This window comes from Stegodyphus dumicola, chromosome 5, assembly GCF_044657685.1.
Source record: "Stegodyphus dumicola isolate Sdum_Otavi_A_Nest chromosome 5, ASM4465768v1".
NCBI classification, from domain to species: Eukaryota; Metazoa; Arthropoda; class Arachnida; order Araneae; family Eresidae; genus Stegodyphus; species Stegodyphus dumicola.
The window spans coordinates 65,083,710-65,106,875 of record NC_140772.1 but is presented as its reverse complement, the minus strand read 5'-3'; the positions used below and the strand labels follow the sequence as shown (position 1 = coordinate 65,106,875).

Sequence of the window (23,166 nt, the reverse complement as noted above, 5' to 3'; positions counted from 1 at the left end):
TCAAAATTGAATGGAAGTGAAGATTGTTAGTCATGAATGAAACCATCATATATCGCAGTTCACTGGTCTGATAAAACAAAACAACATAGTCTCGAAAACAGGGAAAGGAAACACTGGTATTTTCTTAGCTTCGAAACTTATCCGAAATAAGAAGATTCATAATTAACGAAGAGTTACTTGGTTTATTTAATTAAAATATTTTATTTTCCAAAACTGAATATTACATTGTATTAGAAATGTAACAAACGAAACATTCAAATGTACCAATTTGTTATGCAAAATTAATTTATAAGTCCCAGTTTCTTAGAATTGAGAATGTTTAGAAATTATGATAATACGTAAATAAGCATTTCCATAATTAACACGCTAGCGCACAAGCCGTAAATACGTTGTTAATTTAAATGCGTAAATGAAACTACAATTTTAAAGTGAAAATAATGCATAACAGTTGAGTTTTGAACTGACAGAAATATGTTTAATTTGCCTGCTCTCTCTATTTGCATTTTCTATCTGTTTCTTTCTCTCTTCCATTGCTTTCGCAACTCTTTCCAGTAACTCGTTTCGTCTTTCCTTCCCCTTCTAGTAACATTTTTCCATCTCTCACGCCTCTTAACTGTATTTATTATAGACTACAGTCTAGTTTCCTTATTCGCCTTTCTTCCTTAATTGTTCTCCTTTGTTCTCCTAACACTTTATTTGCAGATTTAGGAATTTTCTTTCAATAATTTCCTCTTCCTAACACTTTCTAAATGTACTCTATCTATTCGAGCATTGCTTATTTTAAACCATTCGTCTCGATCTCAAATTCTATACGGGCCGAATACACGATCTGAAAATAGCTGATGGAACAGAATGCTTTTTTTTAATCAAAACAAAAATTTTGATATAAAAATATAAATATTTTAAATTTCGCTTATTAAATATTTATCAAAACATACGCGAACGATAATAATTATAACACGGAAAAGGATTTCTGGTTGATAAACAACGAGAACAACATATATAGGCAAGGGAAAAAATCAAATTTATATTGACTTTCTTATCTGAAACCTCAAGTTCGGAACCTGTAAGATATTTTTGTTGAGATAAAATAAAACGATGAACAAGTACGAGTTTAGAAGTCAAACAATAATAAAATAAAATAAAAAATATGAAAGGTTTCAGATTTTAAATTACTTCCAAAGGGGCGTTTTTTTAACGTTTTGTGTTTCACCTTTATTTATTAAATATCATGTTTTTCCGACTTAATCGCTAAAATTCAGTTCAATAGCAATGTCGCAAAAGAATTTTAAAATGAGGATATCTTTAGAATTTCCGATACACAGTTCCGCGCGCTAGAGATAAAAAGGTTTCTTTTCCCCCGTAGAGTGTTGCCATTGCCCGCTTTGAAATTCTTGAGTTTGTTAATCAAAAATTCGTCAAGGGTTTACAAAATATAAAATCGATAATAAAACAAATTCTAAATTAAAATTTGGTCTTCCACATGCCCATATTCGTAGGAGGATTACGTCCTTCAAAATTCGATCTATGTACCGTTGTTTTATCACAGTGCGAGAAATATACATACATTTACGCAGAGCTTTCATTGTTTAATTTCTTCAAATATAACGCAGGGCTCTGACATTTGGTGGCAACAGTTTCAAACGTGAAATGGACATTTATAGTGATTCAACGCAAAATCGCAAAACGAAAACAATAGTCCTTCAGGGACAAAGCCTCTTTGGACTAAAAATCAGCGTTATATTTACAAGTTTGTAAATATAACGCTGAGTTTTGCTGTTTGACTTCTTAATTAATATTTTTTGGTTCCTATAAATAATTCAAATGTATTGACAGCTAAATATTAAATTTTTAGATTGATATCTCTTTCAAACAATTATAATATGTTTAATAAATTATTAATTTACTTACTTTAATTTAAACTAATATTAAACAAATATTGAAAATTTTCTGAGTTTTCAGAGAAAATTTAATGAGTGAGACAAAATTTGAGAATTTTGAATAACAATTTAGTCTCTTTCTCTTATTTATTACATTAAAAATGTTTGTAGTAAATAATTATAAACTTCTTTATTTCTTACTATATCTTGACACTTGATTGCGTTTAGATTCTAACAGAGGCTTGTACATACCTATCGGTCAGCCGTATTCTTTTTCTGTTAATTTTTAACTATAAAAAATCCGTACTTATGTATTTTCAAACAAAGTGATTACTTCTAGTTCGTAACTGAGTTTATTTACTTTTTAACAACTACGAATATAAGTTAATACAATCTATAACTTCAAATCTTTGAATACGATTCATATCACATTGTATATTAATTGACTTCATCTACATATTTTCTGGCGGATTATTCGTGTTCCTTACAATGGAAATGAAAATATAAACTCGAACTTCAAATAACTAAAATCTTGAAATCTTTGCAATATCGAATTTGTAACAAATACATAATTGAAATCTCTTCGTGGGCTGCCAGTTTGAAACCATTCTCTTAGATAATGCCCTATCTTCATAATGAAACTTTATTTTATCCTTCGCAGTTGTTATTTATTCAAATTTTATTTTGTGCTTCATAATTCTTCTGATTTTATTCTTCGTAATCAAACTTCATTTTAATCTTTATTTACTCATCAATTTTGTTGCTCTTCTTAACTTTAAGGATTACTAATCGTTTACTTACGTTTCAAAGGTTACTGATCTTTGCAACTTTATTTACTAATTCTTGCACTAAAAAATCTCCCTCAACATTTTCTGATCTCTTTTCAGATTCCATTTTGTCCACATTTTATCGCAATATGTACTGTTTATGCCTATCCTTTAATGAACGTAAGCTTGATTTAGATTGTAAAGGTTTGAACCTCCTTCTATTCAACGTACATCAATATGACATTTTTTTTAGTCTAAACCGTCTTTATATATTAACTTGCTACAGCAACGGAAGGAAGAAATATAAAATCCAAATAAAATTTTATTTAATTTTTTGGTTAAAACTAAAAACAAACTTTCGATTTGAAATGAATTAAAATGAAGTGTTTATATGAATATGCTTGTCTCAATGATTAATCCGTTGTTCCACTTCAAGTGCACTTTAGCAAGTTGTCTGATCAATAGAAAAATGAGTATCTTTCAAGAAATTTCGCAAAACATAAAAAATTGCTAAAAAAGATCCAAAAATTATTAATAGAGGGGTTAGTTCACGTGCATAACAAAGTTTAGAGCAGGATATTTAGCATGCTAGTTAACATATAATGCCTTTAAAAAGTTAAACAAGCTTTCAGGATACATATACACATGGTCTGTGAAAACAATATGGCACTATAATGGACATTCTCAAAGAAAGGGTAGAATCATAGTATTTCTGGTACAGGAGAATCTATTGGTCGGAAATTATCTTAGAAATTGTTTACAGACAATTCGACATATTTCACAGCTTCGACGACAGAAATATTGGTGGCTATGAAATCCAAACAAATAAATTATCTAACAATTGCAAATTCTAGTTATCCAGGTAGACCTCATCCCCAAGCTATAAATATCCGTGTTACTGTTCTCTGGTTTAATTACTAGTAGTAGGGAAGTTTTGTGATACTGATTGCATATTGTTTCGACTGCTGACAAATGGAACAACTTGCTGTTCACAAATGAATCAAGATTCGCTTGGCGGAATGATGATTAGAGGATTTTAAATGGTAGAGAGATTGGCGCAAGGCAGCAAGTTCTTTAATTAAGTAGAATGCAATACTTTTGGGATGCCACAATCACTGTAAGAGGTGAAAGGGTTTTCGAGCAGAGTACTGGCCTCCACAATTTCGGCAATCACAGTCTCAGGACACAAAATAAACATGAAGAAGCTTTTCATACACATGTTAGATGTTTTATAGCTCCGACAGATTCAAATTTTGATATTGTGGCCTGCCTTGAGAAGTCTGTATAATTGATGAACGAGACCATTTAGAGAACTTTGAAGCCAGTGCAGTCGTCCCGCATTAATTCTGTTGAACATATACATATAAAGCAATACTCGGAACAAAATTCTTTTTTCCCACTAACGGTCTGAAAACACAGTTTAATTAATTGATTCAACGTAGGCTTCTAAAAGTGTAACACTTATTGTCTTCCATCTCAAAGCAGAATTTAATTGCTGATATAAATCATCGTTGCGGTAAATTTAGTCGTACGAAAAGGGATAACGTACCTTTATTCAGACATATTTTTCGTTCAAAATGATAACTTTGATAGTTCCTCCCCCCCCCGAATTTGGGTTTGTTTATGATATGCGAATCAAAATATATTCTTAATTATACGACACGATAGTCAAAAATCTATCATACATTAATGTAAATTTTAATAAAACCCATCACAGACGTGGAATGAGTAAATTTATTTGTTTAATTTATTTCAATTTATTTGGCTATTATGTTGAAATCGATCACATTCAAGCTAAAAGATCTTTTGACAAAATGCTAGAATTATGAATAAACGCAAATCTTAATATGGATATGGTTTGCTTGTCCAATTGTATACTATAAATAAATTCTTTATAATGAATTTTAAATAACTGAGCTGAAGTTTTAACAGCATATGTATTAAAACAGTTGTTGTTAATTTATAGTCTGGTGATAACTACAATTAACCTTCACAATAATGACCGTTTATTACAGAAACTCTTCCATTATAGATACTAGTACAAAGCACACCTGTCTGATTAGAGTATATTAAGTTCATTTTCGCTTGAGCGATTAGGCATTGTTATATCTCTTTCTTTGTAGAAAAGAATGGCTATAATGGGCATTTATAGCACATACTGTAAAATTTTACCTCGTGTTATATATCCAACCAAAGAAATCGCTAAAAAAATGCCATTTCAGAATACTGAATGCGTGAAGTCGCAATATACTGCAATATACTGAAGTCGTTCAAAACTAAATATAGATCCAATATAAAAGACACTGAAGTAGTTCAAAACTAAATATAGATCCAATATAAAAGACACTGAAGTCGTTCAAAACTAAATATAGATCCAATATAAAAGACACTGAAGTCGTTCAAAACTAAATATAGATCCAATATAAAAAACACATATAATGATGTGATTTGAAAGTCTATTTATCTACTAAGAATGAAGGGTAGAGAGCAAACACTTTTACGGTAAATTTGTAGGATTTTATACTATTTAATTAATTATAATAATAAGAAATTAAACTAAAACTTCTCTCCGCAGTTTTCACAGAATACAAATTAGTTGTAGGGTATTTAAGCCACGGTTCTGAATGCATTAGAGCTACAGCTTTTGGCAACTTCGTTCGCAGTTTACATCCTATTGCCAGCAGTGGCAAAGTTTATCTCGACCTTAGCTATTTTGCTAGCCGAATTTAAAAGCGCGTTATTAAGTACTAGAATCAGCTTAAGCATTTTGTGGGTTAAACACGATTATGTTGCTTAAGTCGAAAAGGCTGTAAATAGCGGAAAATATTGGTGCTAATTCAAGTCAAATAACAAAATTTGTTAAAAATAAATAAATTTGTTTAATGTAATATTAAAACTAAATAAAGATTAAAAAATTACAAATCTTACAAATTACCAAAAAACGCAAATTTATTTATATTCTGGAACACCGATCCTCTGCATTGAAACCATTAGATTCTATGCCTACTTAATATCCACCATATCGGATATTCTTTCGACTTCACAATAAGTTCCGATTTGTATCGAACATACTAGAACGTCTGCGCAACCACGACGGAAATGTATACAAATGCTACTCCTTGGTCAATTCCAGCTAGTCTCAACCGAGTTGAATCTTCTGTCGCTATCGAATCTAAAGTTGTAATGTGAGGATATGTCAGCACCAGAAGAACTTCCTCCAAATTAATAGAATTCAAAACAATAGCATTAGCATTATTTGCTATCTTAATGATTTTATAAAAGAGACAAACATAAAATAGAGACATTACATAGAAATATGCACCGATGATGCTCATTCAATATCTGGAAGTTTCCAAGCTGTACAAGCATTTGTGAAACAATGTCTCCACAGTATGTCCGGACACAGTGCTTGATCGACAGAAGAAATTATAACTGTTCTGAACATTGCGCTAACGACGTTTATATCCGTAGTAAAATATATAACAACAATGACCCTAAAATTAAGAATCGTTTTTGCCCTTTCTATAGACATGTGTACAGTACATTCAGGCCTTATATTTCAGTGCAAGGCAAGAAAATTATCACGTGAGAAATTTTTGCAACGTATTTATGAATTAAGAAATGAAATCGTCATTTTTTTAGAACAGACTAGAAACCGACAGGGAGAAGTTTCGGAATGGATTATTTGTGATTAAATTGAGCTAATTAATTGTTTGCCACATTCGAGAAACTAAATACTTAGAATCTTCAATTTCAAGGCGTAAATACATATATGACGGATGCGAGTGATGAAGCTAAAGGTTTTTGTAGAAACCAGGATTTGCGCAGAATAAATTTAAAGGGGAAAAACTTAGAAATTATTGCAAATCTCGATGAATATGTTAAAACTTACAAGGCTGAAGAACAACATATGAGTTCTTTTTCATACGTTGATCTTCAGCCTTGTAAATATTTTTGCAACCGTTGAAAATCATTTAACCATGCTGGCAAAGCATTTTAAATATATTACCTTGCTGACGACAACTTGGCAGCAAATTACGATGGTTTAGGGATCCATTTTAAAATACTCCCAAAGGTTTCTCAACTGTCGAAGAAGAAATCGAAATAGACCTTACGGTAAGTGGTGAAATCTAATGTAATAAATCACTCTTTAAATTTTGGGCAGGGATGGGTGAAAACAAGAGCATTTTTTATATTATTACCATTTTCAACATCCTGCCTTTGGGAAATTGGATTTCTTTCGTAGCTGCTTTGAAAACAAAATATACTTCAGCTACATAAAGAAAAAGGCTCAAGAGTGTTCATTTCTAATATTAAACCTTCATTTGAGAAACTTTGCTCAACAAAACAATCCCAAGGTATCAGTAATAATTATTAAACTTGTTTTCAATTTAGTACTGATAAGTTAATTATTAAATACATTTGTGCAGTACTGATACTTATACTATTTATAAATCCATTATCTCAGTGTAAACGTATGTTTTATTTTTTATTATGTCAGAATGTATTTGTTTTGCTTTCTTTTCAGTAAATTAATAACGTTTTAATAATATTTCTTATAGATATGTTTAAGTCTTCATTTAGTATTATCACACTCCCTTAGGCGACACGTTCAACATGCTGAGAATCTCCTTGCTGTAGCGAATTTCATGCGTTTGCGTATTCGATTCGTTACAGAATCGGGGCTTATTAGTATATACAGAGAGAGCTACAGTAAGCAATAATATAAAAACGCATTGTCAAAATACACTGCTGTGAAACGGCTGAATATATAGACATAATTAAAGCACAATTTTGTGGCGAAACAATGCGTTGTTGGATGTTAAATTATGAATGTAATATTACAATAATTTATTGGATTCAAATGAGAAGTTTTCCAGTGCTATGCTCAAGATAAGTGAACGAATCTAATACTATTAAATAAGGAAAATCGCAATCTCACATTAAATTTCAGAGCGCTTACTTTTGCTTATGCTTACTTCTCTTAGGAACGCTTACTTTTTTCACAGGGATACCTTCGAGAAAGGATTAGTGAGTTTCATGTATAATCGAAGACTGCATCGAAACTGTAACTCCAGGAGTCAGCAGATGGAGTCGAATGAAGTCTTAAGATTTACAATGTGATAAATGGAACAAATAAACAGCTAAATGAGATGAAAGTATCGGTCATTTATTATAATAAAACTTTAATGATTCACATTTTATTTTGGAATAAGAAGTTTTTATAATGCCGGGACAAATTATAGATGCATTTTAATATATATTTCTTATATAAATTTTTCATAAAAATACGAATGCGTTTTTAATAAAGAACGCTCCGCAAGAGTAATATTAAGATCATTAATCAATAATGTCAAAAAGATCTCAATTGATATCAGTAGTCGTTTTAATACATTACTTATTTTGAATCTGAACTTCGATGCGAACTCCATTGCGATTCGGTGTGGTTGTATGGACATTTTCGTGGTTTTGCCTGTGTGTATCGTGGATGCGAATCAGTTTCCCTTAGAAAACCCACCATAATGACATCGATCTCTTTAGGTAGACAAGTCATAATCAAATAAATCAAACCTTTGCAATTCACACCAACTACACTCGAACAGAGGCCTTCTTCGCAGGCGGGCGCCGACCAGCCGAATTCTCAATGTTTATGCAATTTATTTAATGACTAGACTCCCTAATTAAGCATATTGGTGTGTTCGTGCACGTGTGTACAGAAAGATAAAAGCGATATAAAAAACCATTTGAGGAGCTTACCCATTAGGCACGTAGGCAAGGGGGCTCGAAGTAAAGAACTGAAATTTTTTATTCAGTTATTTTCGTAAAACGTTGAGAATCTTTATTAGATTTTATAATATTAAGTTGGCTTCTGGGGATTTGCCCCTTACCCTGCTGGGAAATGCTGCATGGATCTCCTGAGGATTTTGCCCTTTTCGTTAACGGTTAAAATTTTAACATTTGATTAATTCCCTTGAGCTAAAAACAGAATTGTCTACACTGGTCATTTGAGCTTGGGTTTACAACACACAGTAGAATTCATGGAAGTTGTAAACATATATTTTTTGTATATTAGCAAAACATTTTGCACTTTCCTCCTCCGAAATTTTCCGATTACGTGCCTGGTACGCATTGTCCCCCCTCCCTCTCGATCTTTGGGGAAAATCTGAATCCTCTCAACTAGAAGGCATTCCAGATGTTGAGTATAATTTTAGGGGTATTTTTAATGGTTATTTCTTCAAAATGTACGATTGTATTTACATAGAAAATTGAATAGCTTTTCGTGAATGCTATGACGGAGTACACGTACGATGAATTGGCAGATATTCACCTCACATACGGTGAAATAAAAGGGAATGGACGCAAAGCATTGTTTTTATTAAGTGTTGATCGAAAACTTCGAAAAACTGATTCTTTTGCCATCTCAAAAAGCATTGCACAGGACGTTCGCGAAATGCGCGAAAGCCAGAAATGGAAGAGCGAGTTTTGACTAGATTTAAAGCAGCTCCTTCCAGAAGTACGCTAGCGGTGGCATACGAAATGGGTATTTCTCAGCCAGGTTTAGTGTGACATATTTTACACGAGGTATGCATGCACCCCTAACACGCGCAAAAAGTGCAATCACTGGGCACAAATGATTATAACTGCCGGGCAGATTTCGTGCAGTGGCTGCTTGGAATGAGGAATAACGATCCACGATTTCCTGCATTAATATTATTTAGTGATGAGGCAGCATTCAGCAGAGAAGGCATTTTAACGTGTACAATCAACACGTTTGATCTGACAGCAATCTACACTGCATTAGCCCTCATAAAAACCAGCAAAAATTGTCTGTGAACGTCTGGGAAGGTATTACCTGGTAGGCACTTACATCATGCCAGACCCTTTGACCTGCGTAACCTACCGTATCTTCTTGGAACAAGTGCTTCCCAGTTTATTGCTGGCTATTCCGTCCCCCATTCATTCTAAATTTGGTGCTCTCCCCCTAAATTCATCTGTTCCCCAAATTCGAGATTTTGCCTACGTTAAGTAACGCTGCTTGAAAAGGGTAACCAAAACTAATAACTAACTAATCAATAGCTTGTCTCTAGAATCGCACCTACTCTGGTATAAAAACCATTGGCTGTTAACTCCATCACTCTTTTCCTAGCTCCCTCTTGCTAATATCTCCTCGCTTTGCTTCCCCGTCTTCCCCGTCTGCGTCTTAATTTTATGAATTAATGTAAATAGCAATTTATCATATTTCATTATGACTGAATCATATAAATGTATCGTATTTCATAATGATTGGATAAACATCTATGGAGATGATTTTATATGTGTGAAAATAAAGACTAGAATTCTTCAAGTTCATGTTTTGTTATCTTCATCCGTAAGCCTTCGCGCTCAGTTACGACACACAGTAGTCTGTAAGCTAATTCCCCTTCTGTATTCCCGGAATCATGACATATATATGTAATGATTTCAAATGCGTAGATGAAAGCAGTGGAACTCTCAACAGTTTACGATACTGCGTAGATGACCGAGAAGACCGTAGTGGCTTGATTGGGAATTCAGATGAATAGTTACCTTTTTTATTTTATCCATTCGTTAAATGATGTGAGATTAGTTGAAATAAACTGCACTGAAGTTCCACGCCTGTAGGGTCGAAAATCATACCGGCTGCGCCATATTATTGTAATGAAACTGTGGTTTGAAGGTGGCAGAGTGGAAAGCATGATGACGCAATTTAGCACAACATATCTTGAAAAATCACAATCTTTATTTTTTCCATGCATATCAAATCATCCTTTTTCAGACAAGATATTTCTTAATAATATTTGAATACAGTAAGTTGCATTTTGAAGTAGAACGTCATCTTAAGTAAGTAAGCAGCAGCAGCATGGATGAAATGCGTCTTACCAGCAGGAGAGCTAACGCGGAAAAGGGAAGGGTTATAGTACTTTCATAGGAAGAAGGCTGGGAGAGGGGAAGTTTCAGTTCACAGTTTTGGTTTAGAATTAATTTGATTGGACAAGAGGTATCTGCATTTAAACGTTACATAAGATAGAAAAGTCTGGAACCTGTGAGAAGAGATGAATTTAGGGGTAGATCATCAAATTTAGAATGTTAAAAAAGTTATAAGGTGTTTCTCCCGCCTTCCTAACGTGCCATCGGGGAGTAGTGGTCAGCACACTCAGCCGGTATTTCAGAGGTCCGTGGTTCGATTCTCGGCGAATGCGGTTGCTAATTTTTCATCTTCTCTGCTTCCAAAAAATTACCTAATGTCTCTACAGTGGCGCCCGAACTAAAAGGGTGTTGGATGAGGATTCTTCACACCCAGGATTTGGCGATTGGGTCCCCTAAAAACACCAGTCGACCTTTAAAAAGGGGAGTACATAAGATATTTCTTCCGCCTTCCTAGCATGTCTTCGTGGTTTAGTGGTCAGAACACTAAGCCGGTATTTTCAGAGGGCTGTGGTTCGATTCCCGGCGAAGGCGGTAGCTAATTTCCGATCTCTTCTGCTTCCAAAAAATTACCTAATGTCTCTACAAAGTATTAAATAATTTATACTATATATAGTGTAAGTTATTTGCTACTTTTAATTCTTAATCAAATGTCATTTTTAAGGATTTTAATCTATAACTTCCTTTGCAAAAAACAAACACTGCGCTAATTACAAAATTTATCATAGTATCTAACGTAAATGCTTCTCCGAGAATGAAGGTAAAGAATGATTTCTTGCGAATGTGATGATTCTGAGAATGATGAATCTTCATCATCATTCTCCGAATGATTTAGGTTTTTAGGTCCTTCAGAAGATTCTTATGAATAATGATTGATGTTACACATAATTTCATAATATTTCATTTACTAAATTATGTTCAAAAGTTATTATTTTCTTTGGGCTATGAATAAATTTTAACAAAATATTTAAATTCTTTGTTTGTAATATTTACAATTTTATTGACTAGCATTATATAATTAATTGTTCATTTTTCCTGCTGTGCGTTACAATGATCATAAATTCAATCGGATTCTTTGAACTCAGTTTAAGAAACTTTTCTGAAACTCAGGTGACAAAAGTCATGGAATACCTTCTAATATCGTGTCGGAACTTCTTTTGCTCGGCAATTAGACGTGGTATGGACTCAATAAGTCGTTGAAAGTCCCCTACAAAAATATTGAGCCATGCTGCCTCTATAGACGTCCATAATTGCAAAAGTGATGCCGGTGCAGGATTTTGCGCACAATCTTAACTCTCGAATATGTCTCATAAATGTTCAATTGGATTCAGGTCGAGTGATTTAGGTGGCTAGATCATTCGCTGGAACTGTACAGAATGTTCTTCAAACTAATCGTAAACATTTGTGACCCGGTGACATATAGCGCATTTTCCTCCATAAAAATTCAATTGTTGTTAGGGTACATGAAGTACATTAATGGTTTCAAGTCGTCTCTAAGTAGCTGAATATAACCATTTAAAGTCAATGATCGGTTCAGATGAACCAGAAAACCCAAGCCATGCCATAAATAAAACGCCCGCACCATTATGGAGCCACCACCAGCTTGCACGGTGCCTTGTTGACACCTTGGGTCCATAGCTTCGTCTGGTCTGCCCACAGTCAAACCCTAGCATCAGCTCTTAGCAATTGAAATCGTGACTCGTCTGACCAAGCCACGATTTTTCAATCGTCTAGGGTCCAACAGATATGGTCCCAAGTCCACGGGAGGCGCTGCAGGCGATGTCGTTCTATTAGTAAAAGCACTCTGTCTTCTGCTGCAATAGACCAGCAGAGACAAATTTGGACGCATTATCCTACCAGAAAAGTCTGTCGAACGTCCCACATTGGATTTTTTGGTTATTTCAAGCAATGTTGCTTGTCTGTTAACGTTGACAATTCTACGTACACGTCGCCAGTCTCTGATATTAAGTGCCAGGCGGTCGGCCACTGCGTTTTCGATTAGGGGTTATGCCTGAAATTAGGTACTCTTGGTATAATTTTGGCATGTGGATCTCGGAATGTTGAATTCCCTAACGATTTCCGAAATGGAATGTCCTATGCGTCTAGCTCCAAATATCATTCCGCTTTCAAAGTCTGTTAATTCCCGTCATGTGGCCATAATCACGCCAAAAAACTTTTCTCATGAATAACTTGAATACAAATGAAAGTCCTGCCAATGTACGCCCCATTTACACATTTTGTACGCGATACTACCGCCGTCCGTATACTTGCATATTGCTATCCTATGACCTTTGTCACCTCAGTGTACTCTTGATGTCACGATGAATTTGTAAGTTCAGTTTAACAAAAACATTTCTCTTCCATTTAAAACAGATTTCGGTACACATTTTATCTGAAAATTAAATGAATGATTCATTATCAGTATTTATTTTCATTACATATTTTACACGAAATGCAAATAAATGCTCTGCCATTGTTAAATATATTCTAAAACACTCAAATATACATCTAGAGGATTAATATTTAAATCGCTAAGCATAAACATATATGTATATAATAATATACATATTTGCAAGCATAATATAACTGTGTAACGAATTCATCAATTATGCACACTTCATGAAAACTGAGTATAAATAAATATTTTTCAAACAATAATACTATTTTTACTTATATGAGCAAGAGAAATATATTAATATTGGATTTAAATACCACACTCATACAATATATGATACATACAGGATACAAGTACCATCCGTTTATATATGTGCATAATCAAATCAATGTATGTCCGTACTCGCATTTTCATTCACTTTGTACTCCTTGTATAATTACTACCAAACGGAAAGACTAGGTTATATTTCTTCTAAGTTTATAAGAAGGAAAACTTTGCAATGATTTGTAAACAAAATAGGTAAGGAATACCGTTTAGTTCACAAAATATTCAGGAACGTAATGAGGGTAATTTAGGATCCGAACCTGTTTAGCCCCATATACTTCTCTCACCACTGATAAAAGTTTATCCGCCCTTTTCCAAACTGGAAAATTACGTATACTTACTTTTAAATTATATTTTAACGTGTTTTATAAACTAAACAGTAAACATAAAAAAATGTAGAAAATGTTCATAAATACCAAAATTTGAATAAAAGAACTTTTCTATATACTTAAACTAAAAACTATTACTTAATAGCTAAATAAAAGGCTAACCGCATCCTTCCGCTGAAACTGAGAAAGTCTCCTCTGGTTGAGAACTCCCTCATTTAGGATGATTAAATTTTATCATATTTCATAAAATTCTATTGAACGAATAAAAGACTTCCCGCTGGAATATTATGCATGTACTGGCACTTTTTGTAATAAGATTTAATACAGAAAATACCTAAACATCTTTTATCAGTTTTTATGTTGTAGAAAAACGTATTTAATATGTTTGTTGAGTTATTCAAAATTCCGTAGTTCAATACCTTATTTGTAAGGCAGATGTATTAGTTAAATACCATGAAACGTACATATAAAAGACTTCATATTTAATTTCAGATAAATATTCTGTTAATTAAACAACAAATAAAATTGCTGTGTTAACAACAAAGTGTTAATAAATTAAAATATGCAAGACATTAATGTAAAACTCAGAATGCAAAGAGTTTTAGAAAATTATAAAATTTAGCTATTCGAAACTTTTTGATGAACACTTTTGCAAAAGCACTCTTTCTATGTAATGCAATCCTACATTGCTTACTTAAGATATTTACATTCTCCCGTTAACGTCTCTGCATCAGAACGATTCTTTATATAGAGTAGTTTCAAAACATCCTACTTTGCAGTGATAATCTATCTCTTCTCTCTTACTAAAGGATTACATTATTAAATACAAAGGAAAATCATTGAATATTTTTCAGGCGTATTTTACCATGTCTTCGAATTTTATTCATGTCACTAAACCGTAATTAAGCATAAAAAATTATAACAGTTAATACTTTATTAAAATGTTAATATTCTTAGGTGAATTTAGCAAAAAAAAATCTTTCTACATTTTTTTATAATAGCGGGTGAAATACCGTACATTTGCCGCCAGTTTTATGAAGGAAAAAACTTAAAAGTTTAAACGCTTTGCTAGATGACTTCCAATCATAAATTTCGGAATATAAAAAATCACTTACTCTGATTTCGTACACTCTCTATCATCTTTTGGCAATGCTGGCAATCCAGCAAGCACAACTGCATCCGATTTAAAGGGGTTGGCTCAGGTTGCGGTCGTGCAACAGCCATGCCGCACGTGCTCCTGTCACGGTGTTCCCCAAAACGTGTTCACTGTCTCACGCAATACATTGAGACGAACAACCTATCTCTGCCTGGCGAGTGCCAACGGCGCAAGAAAAGAGTCCGTGAAAAGAACTGTACACATACACGAAAAAAACTCGGACTGTTTACCTTTCGGAGTCAGCTGTTGACCTCCAAGGTAGAATATTCCTTGTCGAATGACAATTTCGTGGGCAATGATGGCAAAGGAGTACACATCCCCTTTCTGTGTTCCTTCAGGAGGCGGCGTGGACATGCGCAGGAGTTCCGGAGCTGTCCATAACTTCTCTGTGGGGAAAAACGGGAATCCATCGATTAAAGTTGTTAGGTAGCAGTAAACATATCTATACATTTTTTTCCACTCTAATGACGCACCTGAAATGAGATCTTGTTAATATTCCAGGTGAGAAAGTACTTTATTAATTTTTGTCCCTCTGAATGAGTTTAAAAACATATACTTAACTTTATATACATGTGTTCATTTGATGGCAATATTTCATAAAAGAAGGTCCCTCTAAACTAGTAGCAGAACTTTATTTCTCTTCTACCGCTCCTCTTTCTTACATTTCTTTTACTTTAGTCTTGCTTAGCCGGACGCGTGTTTATGTATCATGAACCGGCATACTAAGAGTATTTTACAGAGGATGCAGAGAATATTTCTTTGAAACTTCCGATACATTTTTACAAAGGATTTACTTGAGTGCTATAAGCTAATTTGAACTATATACTAACTTTCTTTAAACTTTACTTCCTATAGATCTCACATTCAGCGTGCATTAAAAAATTCAAATTTTAAAGTCTTATCATTTAGGTGTCCGAAAAGCAAACATTCTATATGATATTTTTGAGCCTTACAAGCGTCCGTACATTATTTGAAAAGACATAACCGCGAAAGTGATTCGATGCACATGGGAGGACAAGCTATTAGCGTTAAAAGCGGCATTTGAAATGTGAGTGATGCATCACAAACGTCATTTAACATATATGTTATAAGCGTTATATATGTTATACGTTATTATCTGAACAGTCAACATTCGACAACGTTATATTTTTGAGAGCTATAAGAGCCAATATGCCGTTAGTAGTATAAGCTTTATAAATAAGCTATAAGTTTTATAAATAAGTTATGCGCTTATAAGATATTTCTCCCACCTTTCTAGCGTGCCTTCGTGGTGTAGTGGTTCTGCACGCTGGGCCGGTATTTCAGAGGTCCGTGGTTCGATTCCAGGCGAAGGCGTTGCTAAGTTTTCATCCTGATTACTTCCAAAAAAATACCTAATGTCTCTATAAGCTTTGCAGGAGTTACATATGACTGATATAATTTGCGTCATTGATGCAACTCAATATTTACAGAAATTTACCACAGTATCTACAATATTCTGCTTGCGATTCTTATAGCACACAAGTGGTCAATGTTCGTACGCATACTTAGGGTGGTCATAAAAAACTTTCCCGATATAACAAGCCCGAAAGGCCTATCCGTTTAAAAAAACAAAATGAAATTTCAGATATTATTATCTGAAGGTATGCGCTCGACATTTCGATGATATAAAACAACAACGCTTTCACGGTTACGGCTACAGTGAAAAATTTCAAAATTTTTGAATGGCAGTACCCACTGCGCAAATTTATCAGCGCATTGAAAAACCATGAATGGCGTTGAAATGATATACGTATGGCGAAAATTGCCGGCGTAAAACATTTGCAAAGAAGATCACCGTAACGGACCACTCACAACAAGAGAGAAAAAGAGGAAAAAATAACTGTTATTGAAATTATAAGTTTTCAACGCGTACGAAGTTTCAAGACACAGTCATTTGCCCTAACTTTGCAGTTTCGTGACTACCGTGATCCGCCGACCTCATTACGATGGATTTCTGGTTCTGGAGTTATCTGAAATCTAAAGTTCACATCTATGAGATTTATCAGAATTGAAAGATGTCATAAAACGTGAAGTTATGTAGACTCCTCCTTCGACGTTACGTTCGTCATTGTTGTCAACAATTTCCTACACGAAATGTATTATCATTAAAAAGTGAGTTACTATTCGAAAGTTTTGAAATTTTCGAAATTTTCTCGCTGTCATCTTAATTGTTAAATCTCTATTCCTTTACTTTAAATCATCACAATCTCAAGGGCATTCCTTGAAATAACAATATCTGAAATTTCATTTCGATTTGTTGAGCGGATAAGCCGCTAAGGATTTATATATAGGGAAAGTTTTTTATGACTCCCCCCCCCTGTACATAATATCTGTCTTATTGGTGTCCATTTGTGTGAAGTTCTGGAAGTGAAGGTGCAGCTATATATGTGCCTATCAGAACATATATAGCTGCACCTTCACTTCCAGAGTTAAAAACTTTAAAAACTTTAATTTTCATCTGCTTAAAACATTGACGACTATTTTCACTGCCTCGGTCTATTTATCAATCTATGGGATCATGTACGTTAGTTCTTTTTATAACCCTTCTGATAACAACCTTAGCGACGCTATTCTTACAGATATTCCCCCAGACGAAAATTGGGTTATTCTCGCTGGCGATCTCAGTGCGAAGCACTCAGATTGGGGGTGTCGTCACTCCAACCATAAGGAGACACTTTTCCACAACTATATACCGAACTATCCCGTCGCTATCTATGCCCCTAGAGGATTTTAGATACTCCTCGAATAATCCAAGCAAAGCAGACATACTTGACCTTGTTTTGATTAACACATCTATACTAATAGCAGTGGAAGTTAAACAAGAACTTTCCTCAGACCACGTGCCTACTTTCATCATTCTAGGGACCACTAAAATTTAGGAATCTGCAAACAAAAATATCATAGACTAGAGATTATTCCATAATAACCCGCCATAAGTACCCGCCGGATGTCGGTAGTCTCAAAAATGGTTCTGATATTGACGAAGCATTTGAGAAAATTACAAACATAATTAGCTCGTTGATTTTCACTTTGCCTTTAGGAGCAGCATTCTGATAGACTACCCATAAAATTTAGAGAACTGATTAAAGAAAAAATCAGTTAGGGTAAAAATGTCACTTAACGTGATTTAAAGTTCCATATTTAAAGAAAGAAATCAATAAGCTCAGTAGCAATATCGAAAATGAGGTCAAGAAATATGGGAATGTAAAACTGGAAGAAAAATTCTCAGCTTAGATAACACGAGCAGATCCTTTTGGTCTTTACCAAAAGATTCAAGTTCTTGTGCAATAGGCCAATTTACAAGAATAATCCTGCTGCGTTCACCGCCAAAGACAGGTCTGTTGTTTTAGCTGACCATCTTAAAAGTCAATACATGCCTAATGCCACACTTAGGACATTAATTTCTATACGATGTCTGCTACACAGTTCATTGTCTCAATGCGCCCATAGTACGAAATAATAATAATTTCACAGCTTCCAGTGAAATGAACCAAATTATAAATAATCTCAAGATTAGAAAAGCTCCGGGTTATGACGAGATCAGTAACCTTGCTATCAGGAACTTCCCGCAGAATTTAGTAAACACATGGGATTATTAAACGCCTGCCAATCATTCCTATTTTCGAAAACTATGGAAAATTGCAAAATTCATTCTCATTCCTAAACCAGGAAAGTATATTACTGCCTGTTTACTTCAGGATTAGCTAAAAGTTATGAGAGAATAATCCTCAAAAGAATTCAAACCTACATGAATCTGCTTCCGACCGCGAAATCATTTGACCGGGTTTGGCATGAAGAACTAATTTATAAAATCATCCAATTGAACTTCAGCAGAGAAATCATTGAACTTATTAATGTCTCCCATCGCAGACAGGAAATGTTTTGTGGACACTGGAAATACACATCCGACTTCTGTCCCATAAACGCTGGGGTTCCACTGGCCTCCATAATTGGTCCTATACTATATTTATTCTTTGTAGCGGATTTTCCCAAGCCACACTTCGATAATAACTAGCCCCCTGAGCGGCATGACCGGCTATATCCGGTAATGAGATTTTGTTTTGTTACTTGATACATATTAGCTTAAAATATTTTGATTTCTTACATTCTTTAATAATGTAAATATAATCTTAATAAGTTTATGAAAATAAAGGCTAAAATAAGTAATTATATAAGTTTAGCTAATAAATGCTGCATAAATGCAGTCATACAGATCTATCTATTGCTCTTTCAATAAAGGAATAGAGCATTAAGTGGTGAATTTTAATTAATGCCAATAAGTCGCAAATTTTATTCGCAAAAAAGAGTCAAAACTCCTCTCAAAAGAGAACTCATCTTATTTAAAGAAGAAGTCCCCCAACTAAGCGAGGCAAATTACCTGGGAATAATACTGAAAGAAAAATTTAATTTGTATGATCACATTAACAAGGTTCTAAGTAAAGTAACAGTTTAATAGATTATTGGAATATTCTCCAAACTTGAATAAAAGGCAACTCGTATATATTATGAACATTAGAACAATAATTGCATATGTATCGCCCGCGTGGGGGACAGTTTCTAAAAAGGCCATTTTCAAAATACAAGGGCAATAAAATCGTTACTTACGTATTATAATTAATGCATATTATTGTATGACTAACTAACGGCTCCACGAAGACCTTAAAATTGAGAGCATTGAAGAATTCCTAAACAAGACAAATAAAAATTTTTATATCAAAGCGAAGAACTGCGAGCATTTGAAAGTTCTCAACATATTTGAGTGCAAGATTATCAGCGAAGACAGTGAGCTTCCCCCGCTCTACGCCGCGCATCTTACATCGTGATTCGAGTTTTCCTACTTAATCTTTCTGATTGCATCTGTAAATACGTACTTAGCTTCTTTTTCACTCACTTGCAGCTTTTCGTAGGGGTGAATTTTGAGTTTTTTTTAATATTGCTTTAGAATTATATTGTACTGTTAAGTATGTATTTAGCATTGTATATCCGGTAATGAGGTAGTACTGTATTTTAATATTTATTTCACCTTACTATGGAAGGAACGTTTACTGCATTGCCTTATATGCAACTAGCGTGACGATACTTCACTTTTCCGCTCCAGTTAAATCTTCCTTTCCATTATCGTAGGATATGCCGTTTTAACGGTCTCCTGATTTATAGTCATTCTTTCTCCTCCTTTCCTCCGTTTCCCTTCGGGGTTTTCATGGCTCAGACTGAAACTACGTTGTATGTCTTTTGTATTTTACTTTATCGAGCCAGACATGTCGCATGATGGGCGATATTCGCGGCAATAATAGTTGAATTGAGATCATGAATATTATTATTTATTTTATTATCGTAATTATTATCGTAGACGGCAATTGAATGAAACATACTTTTGATTTTCACTGTAGACTTAGTAAATTCCTATTCTTCGATTAATAGGTAAGCGGAAGTTTCGTATCGATCTCATTTCTACATATAATTTCCAGAAAAGTTTCCAATTTTGTTACGCAGCTAGTGTTTCCTTGTCAGTTTGGCTATTGTCACTAACAAGCTGCAGTTTCTGTCTTATGCCTATACGTATAAATACAAACGGCTAATTAAATAGAAAAAGCTACCTCTGAGCTAAATTTAAATTTAAATCTAGGTAATAAAACATCAGAGAATGATAAAAGTTAATATTGTGATTTTTCATATAATTTGCTTCTTTTACGTTACGTACTTGTCGATGCAAACTCAAAACGTCAATTTTTTATTTTTCTAGGGAATGGTTGATTTATTTATTCACCTGGAGATTCTTTGTATAAGGGCTAGGATGCCTTCATAACAAAACTCATTATCTGTAATAAGATATTATTCAGTTCTGCTCTTCACACAAGGAAGGTTTTCAAAACCCTCTGCAATCAGCTCTTTCGCTGTCCATCACCAGAAGTGAATGCCAGAATGATTTGTTACTAGCGTTTCCTTACAATAATTAGGAGGAAAATGTGGCTCATAAAGTGAGGACTGATGTATTATTACGACAAGTAGACATATGTAAATAATTGAAATGAATTTCAATGTACTATTTTAGGTACTTAAAGAAATACTAATTTTGAAAAGTAAAACAGTAGCTTAAAAAACTGTATTTTAATAAAACAAGACTTACGCAACTAAAAATAACATTTCTCTCGTCAAAATTGACAAATTTCAAATACGCGTTACTTGACATGTTTGATAAAAGTTTGATAAATTATTTCATGAATTCAATATAAAGCTGCATGCATTTTTATGTTCTCAATATAATGCTTGTTATTAATAATTTTTTTCAAAGAATTACCATTATTATATAAATCATAGAATTATTTCAAACTGAAGATAACATATTTGTTGCAGATATGTAAGATTCAGATTGCAGTTGGGATTTATGAAACTCCACAGGTAGTAGCTTATATTTGTAAGATGTCTTGATTATTAATTACTTAACATAAAATTTTACAATTTATTTTATAATTTAAATATAAAAATAAAAGGAAATTTTTTCCCTGCTTCCATTAATTTTCACTTGCTGCTCATCAGCGGCTAACTAAATTTGATGTATTAATTCCTTGTACCTTAATGCAAGCGTTAAAAAGTAAATAAGCAAAAGAAAATAAAAATTGAGGAAAAGCGATTTTCAAGCGAAAGCATTTGAAGAAGAATTAATAAAATACATTTAGGTAAAGCATAGAAACGCAATGACATCTCACATTGCTTTAATTTAAGCCAAGTTTTAAAGCTTTTGAAATATAATACGTTCAACAGTAAATCCAGTATACAAAGAGCCAATTTAAATGCAAGTTTTGATTTGAAACTTACTGATGGATGTAGTTTTGTCATAATTTAAGGACATGCTTTACCGAACGAATACTAATTACAGTTCAAATGGTTTACAGGATTTCTCAATAAATATAAAGTACACTAGATACACAACTTTCTAATTTAATTTGACACTTCCTTTGGCTAAATAGGCTACTGAAATTTCAACATAATTTTACACGTCGTCGGGGTCTTTTCCTGAGACGAGACTGTGTCAGCTAGCTAGAGCAGATTATTTACACAAGAGGTACTATGCAAAGACATATAAATTTAGACATTTGTAGACAACGTTGCTGCCACTGGTAGTATAATGCTACCATTATTTAATTACTACCAACTTAATGTATTTATGGATAATCTCAAAAGCCAATTTTAAATCTTGTTCCTATATTTTATGAATTACTATTAATTAAAATTCTAAAATATAAAAAAGAAAATAATAAAAATATTTTAAAATGTAAACTCAAAATTAGCGCCTTAAATAGATTATTATTAAAGTTTTTATTGTATAAGAAATTAAACTTATTAGTTTAAGATTTAGTTTATCAGAAATTAAAGGTATATAACATAAAATAAAATCGTACATTGAAAATTAAATATTCAAAATGGAGAAAAAAATTAGAAAAGCATTCACCGTGATATTATTTCAATGTAAATTATCAATACATGGAGATCTGGGCGCGTATTTAATAAGGCTAAACAATTCGAGACTTATCCATGAACAAATTTCACGAATATTTCTCTTTAAAAGGCAGTATTTTGTTTGTACTTTGCCAGAAGTTAAAATTCGCAAACTAAAAACAATAAAACACCTCGAAGCGATTTTCTCCGTTAATAAACTATTATACATTTAATATTTGCAAGTATAGTTATTATAGAGAAAACCAAATAATAATAGCATAACCAGAACATAATTACAATAGAAGATAAATAATTTGGGACCATGAAGGAAAGTATATGCTCTATATATAATGTGTTCACACTTTAGGCTTAACATGTTCCTCGGAAACGTTATAAGCGTAAAACGCAGATAGAATAAACCTTAATTAATTCACTAATTTTTGTTGCAAGTTACTTATTTCATGTAGATTTTTCTTTTTATATATATTTTGTATTATGTTAGTCCCATTCTGAAATTTGTCTAAATGATTCAATGACATAATATTTAAGTTGTTTCAAAATCAAGTGAACATCATTAGCGATTTTTGCACTCACTGTACATCCGCACCATTATCTCAAGTTCGTTTAATGAATTCTGTGCACATATTGCGTTTTAAGTTACCTATTTTCAGTATTATAAGGTCTCATTAAAAAAACATTCAATCAAAAATATTTACTATTTAAGATTTCTAAAATTACAGCCGAAGAGAATGTAACAGTAAAAAGAATATAAAAATTAAGCGTAAACGAAATTATTTGCAGAAGCGGAAATATCAGACAGACGACTATGAAAACGTTAACTCATATTAAATATCGTTTTAGAACAGAAGAGAAAATACGAGACAGACGACTTTGAAAATATTAACGCATATTA

General features: G+C 33.2%; 1 protein-coding gene and 1 long non-coding RNA gene across 2 annotated transcripts in view; one reads left to right on the top strand and one right to left on the bottom strand.

The window, feature by feature from the left end:
• LOC118186995 (atrial natriuretic peptide receptor 1-like) overlaps nt 1-23,166 on the bottom strand; it is a 1,070,353-nt gene that overhangs the window by 236,934 nt on the left and 810,253 nt on the right. Inside the window, exon 14 of the mRNA XM_085816725.1 lies at nt 15,026-15,181. Coding sequence (XP_085672851.1) covers nt 15,026-15,181 — 156 coding nt within the window. The remainder of the gene's footprint in view (nt 1-15,025; nt 15,182-23,166) is intronic.
• The window catches only part of LOC118188790 (uncharacterized), a 30,463-nt gene continuing 22,479 nt past the window's right edge, over nt 15,183-23,166 (top strand). The window contains exons 1-2 of the long non-coding RNA XR_004758164.2: nt 15,183-15,296; nt 21,171-21,215. This is a non-coding gene — a long non-coding RNA (uncharacterized LOC118188790). The remainder of the gene's footprint in view (nt 15,297-21,170; nt 21,216-23,166) is intronic.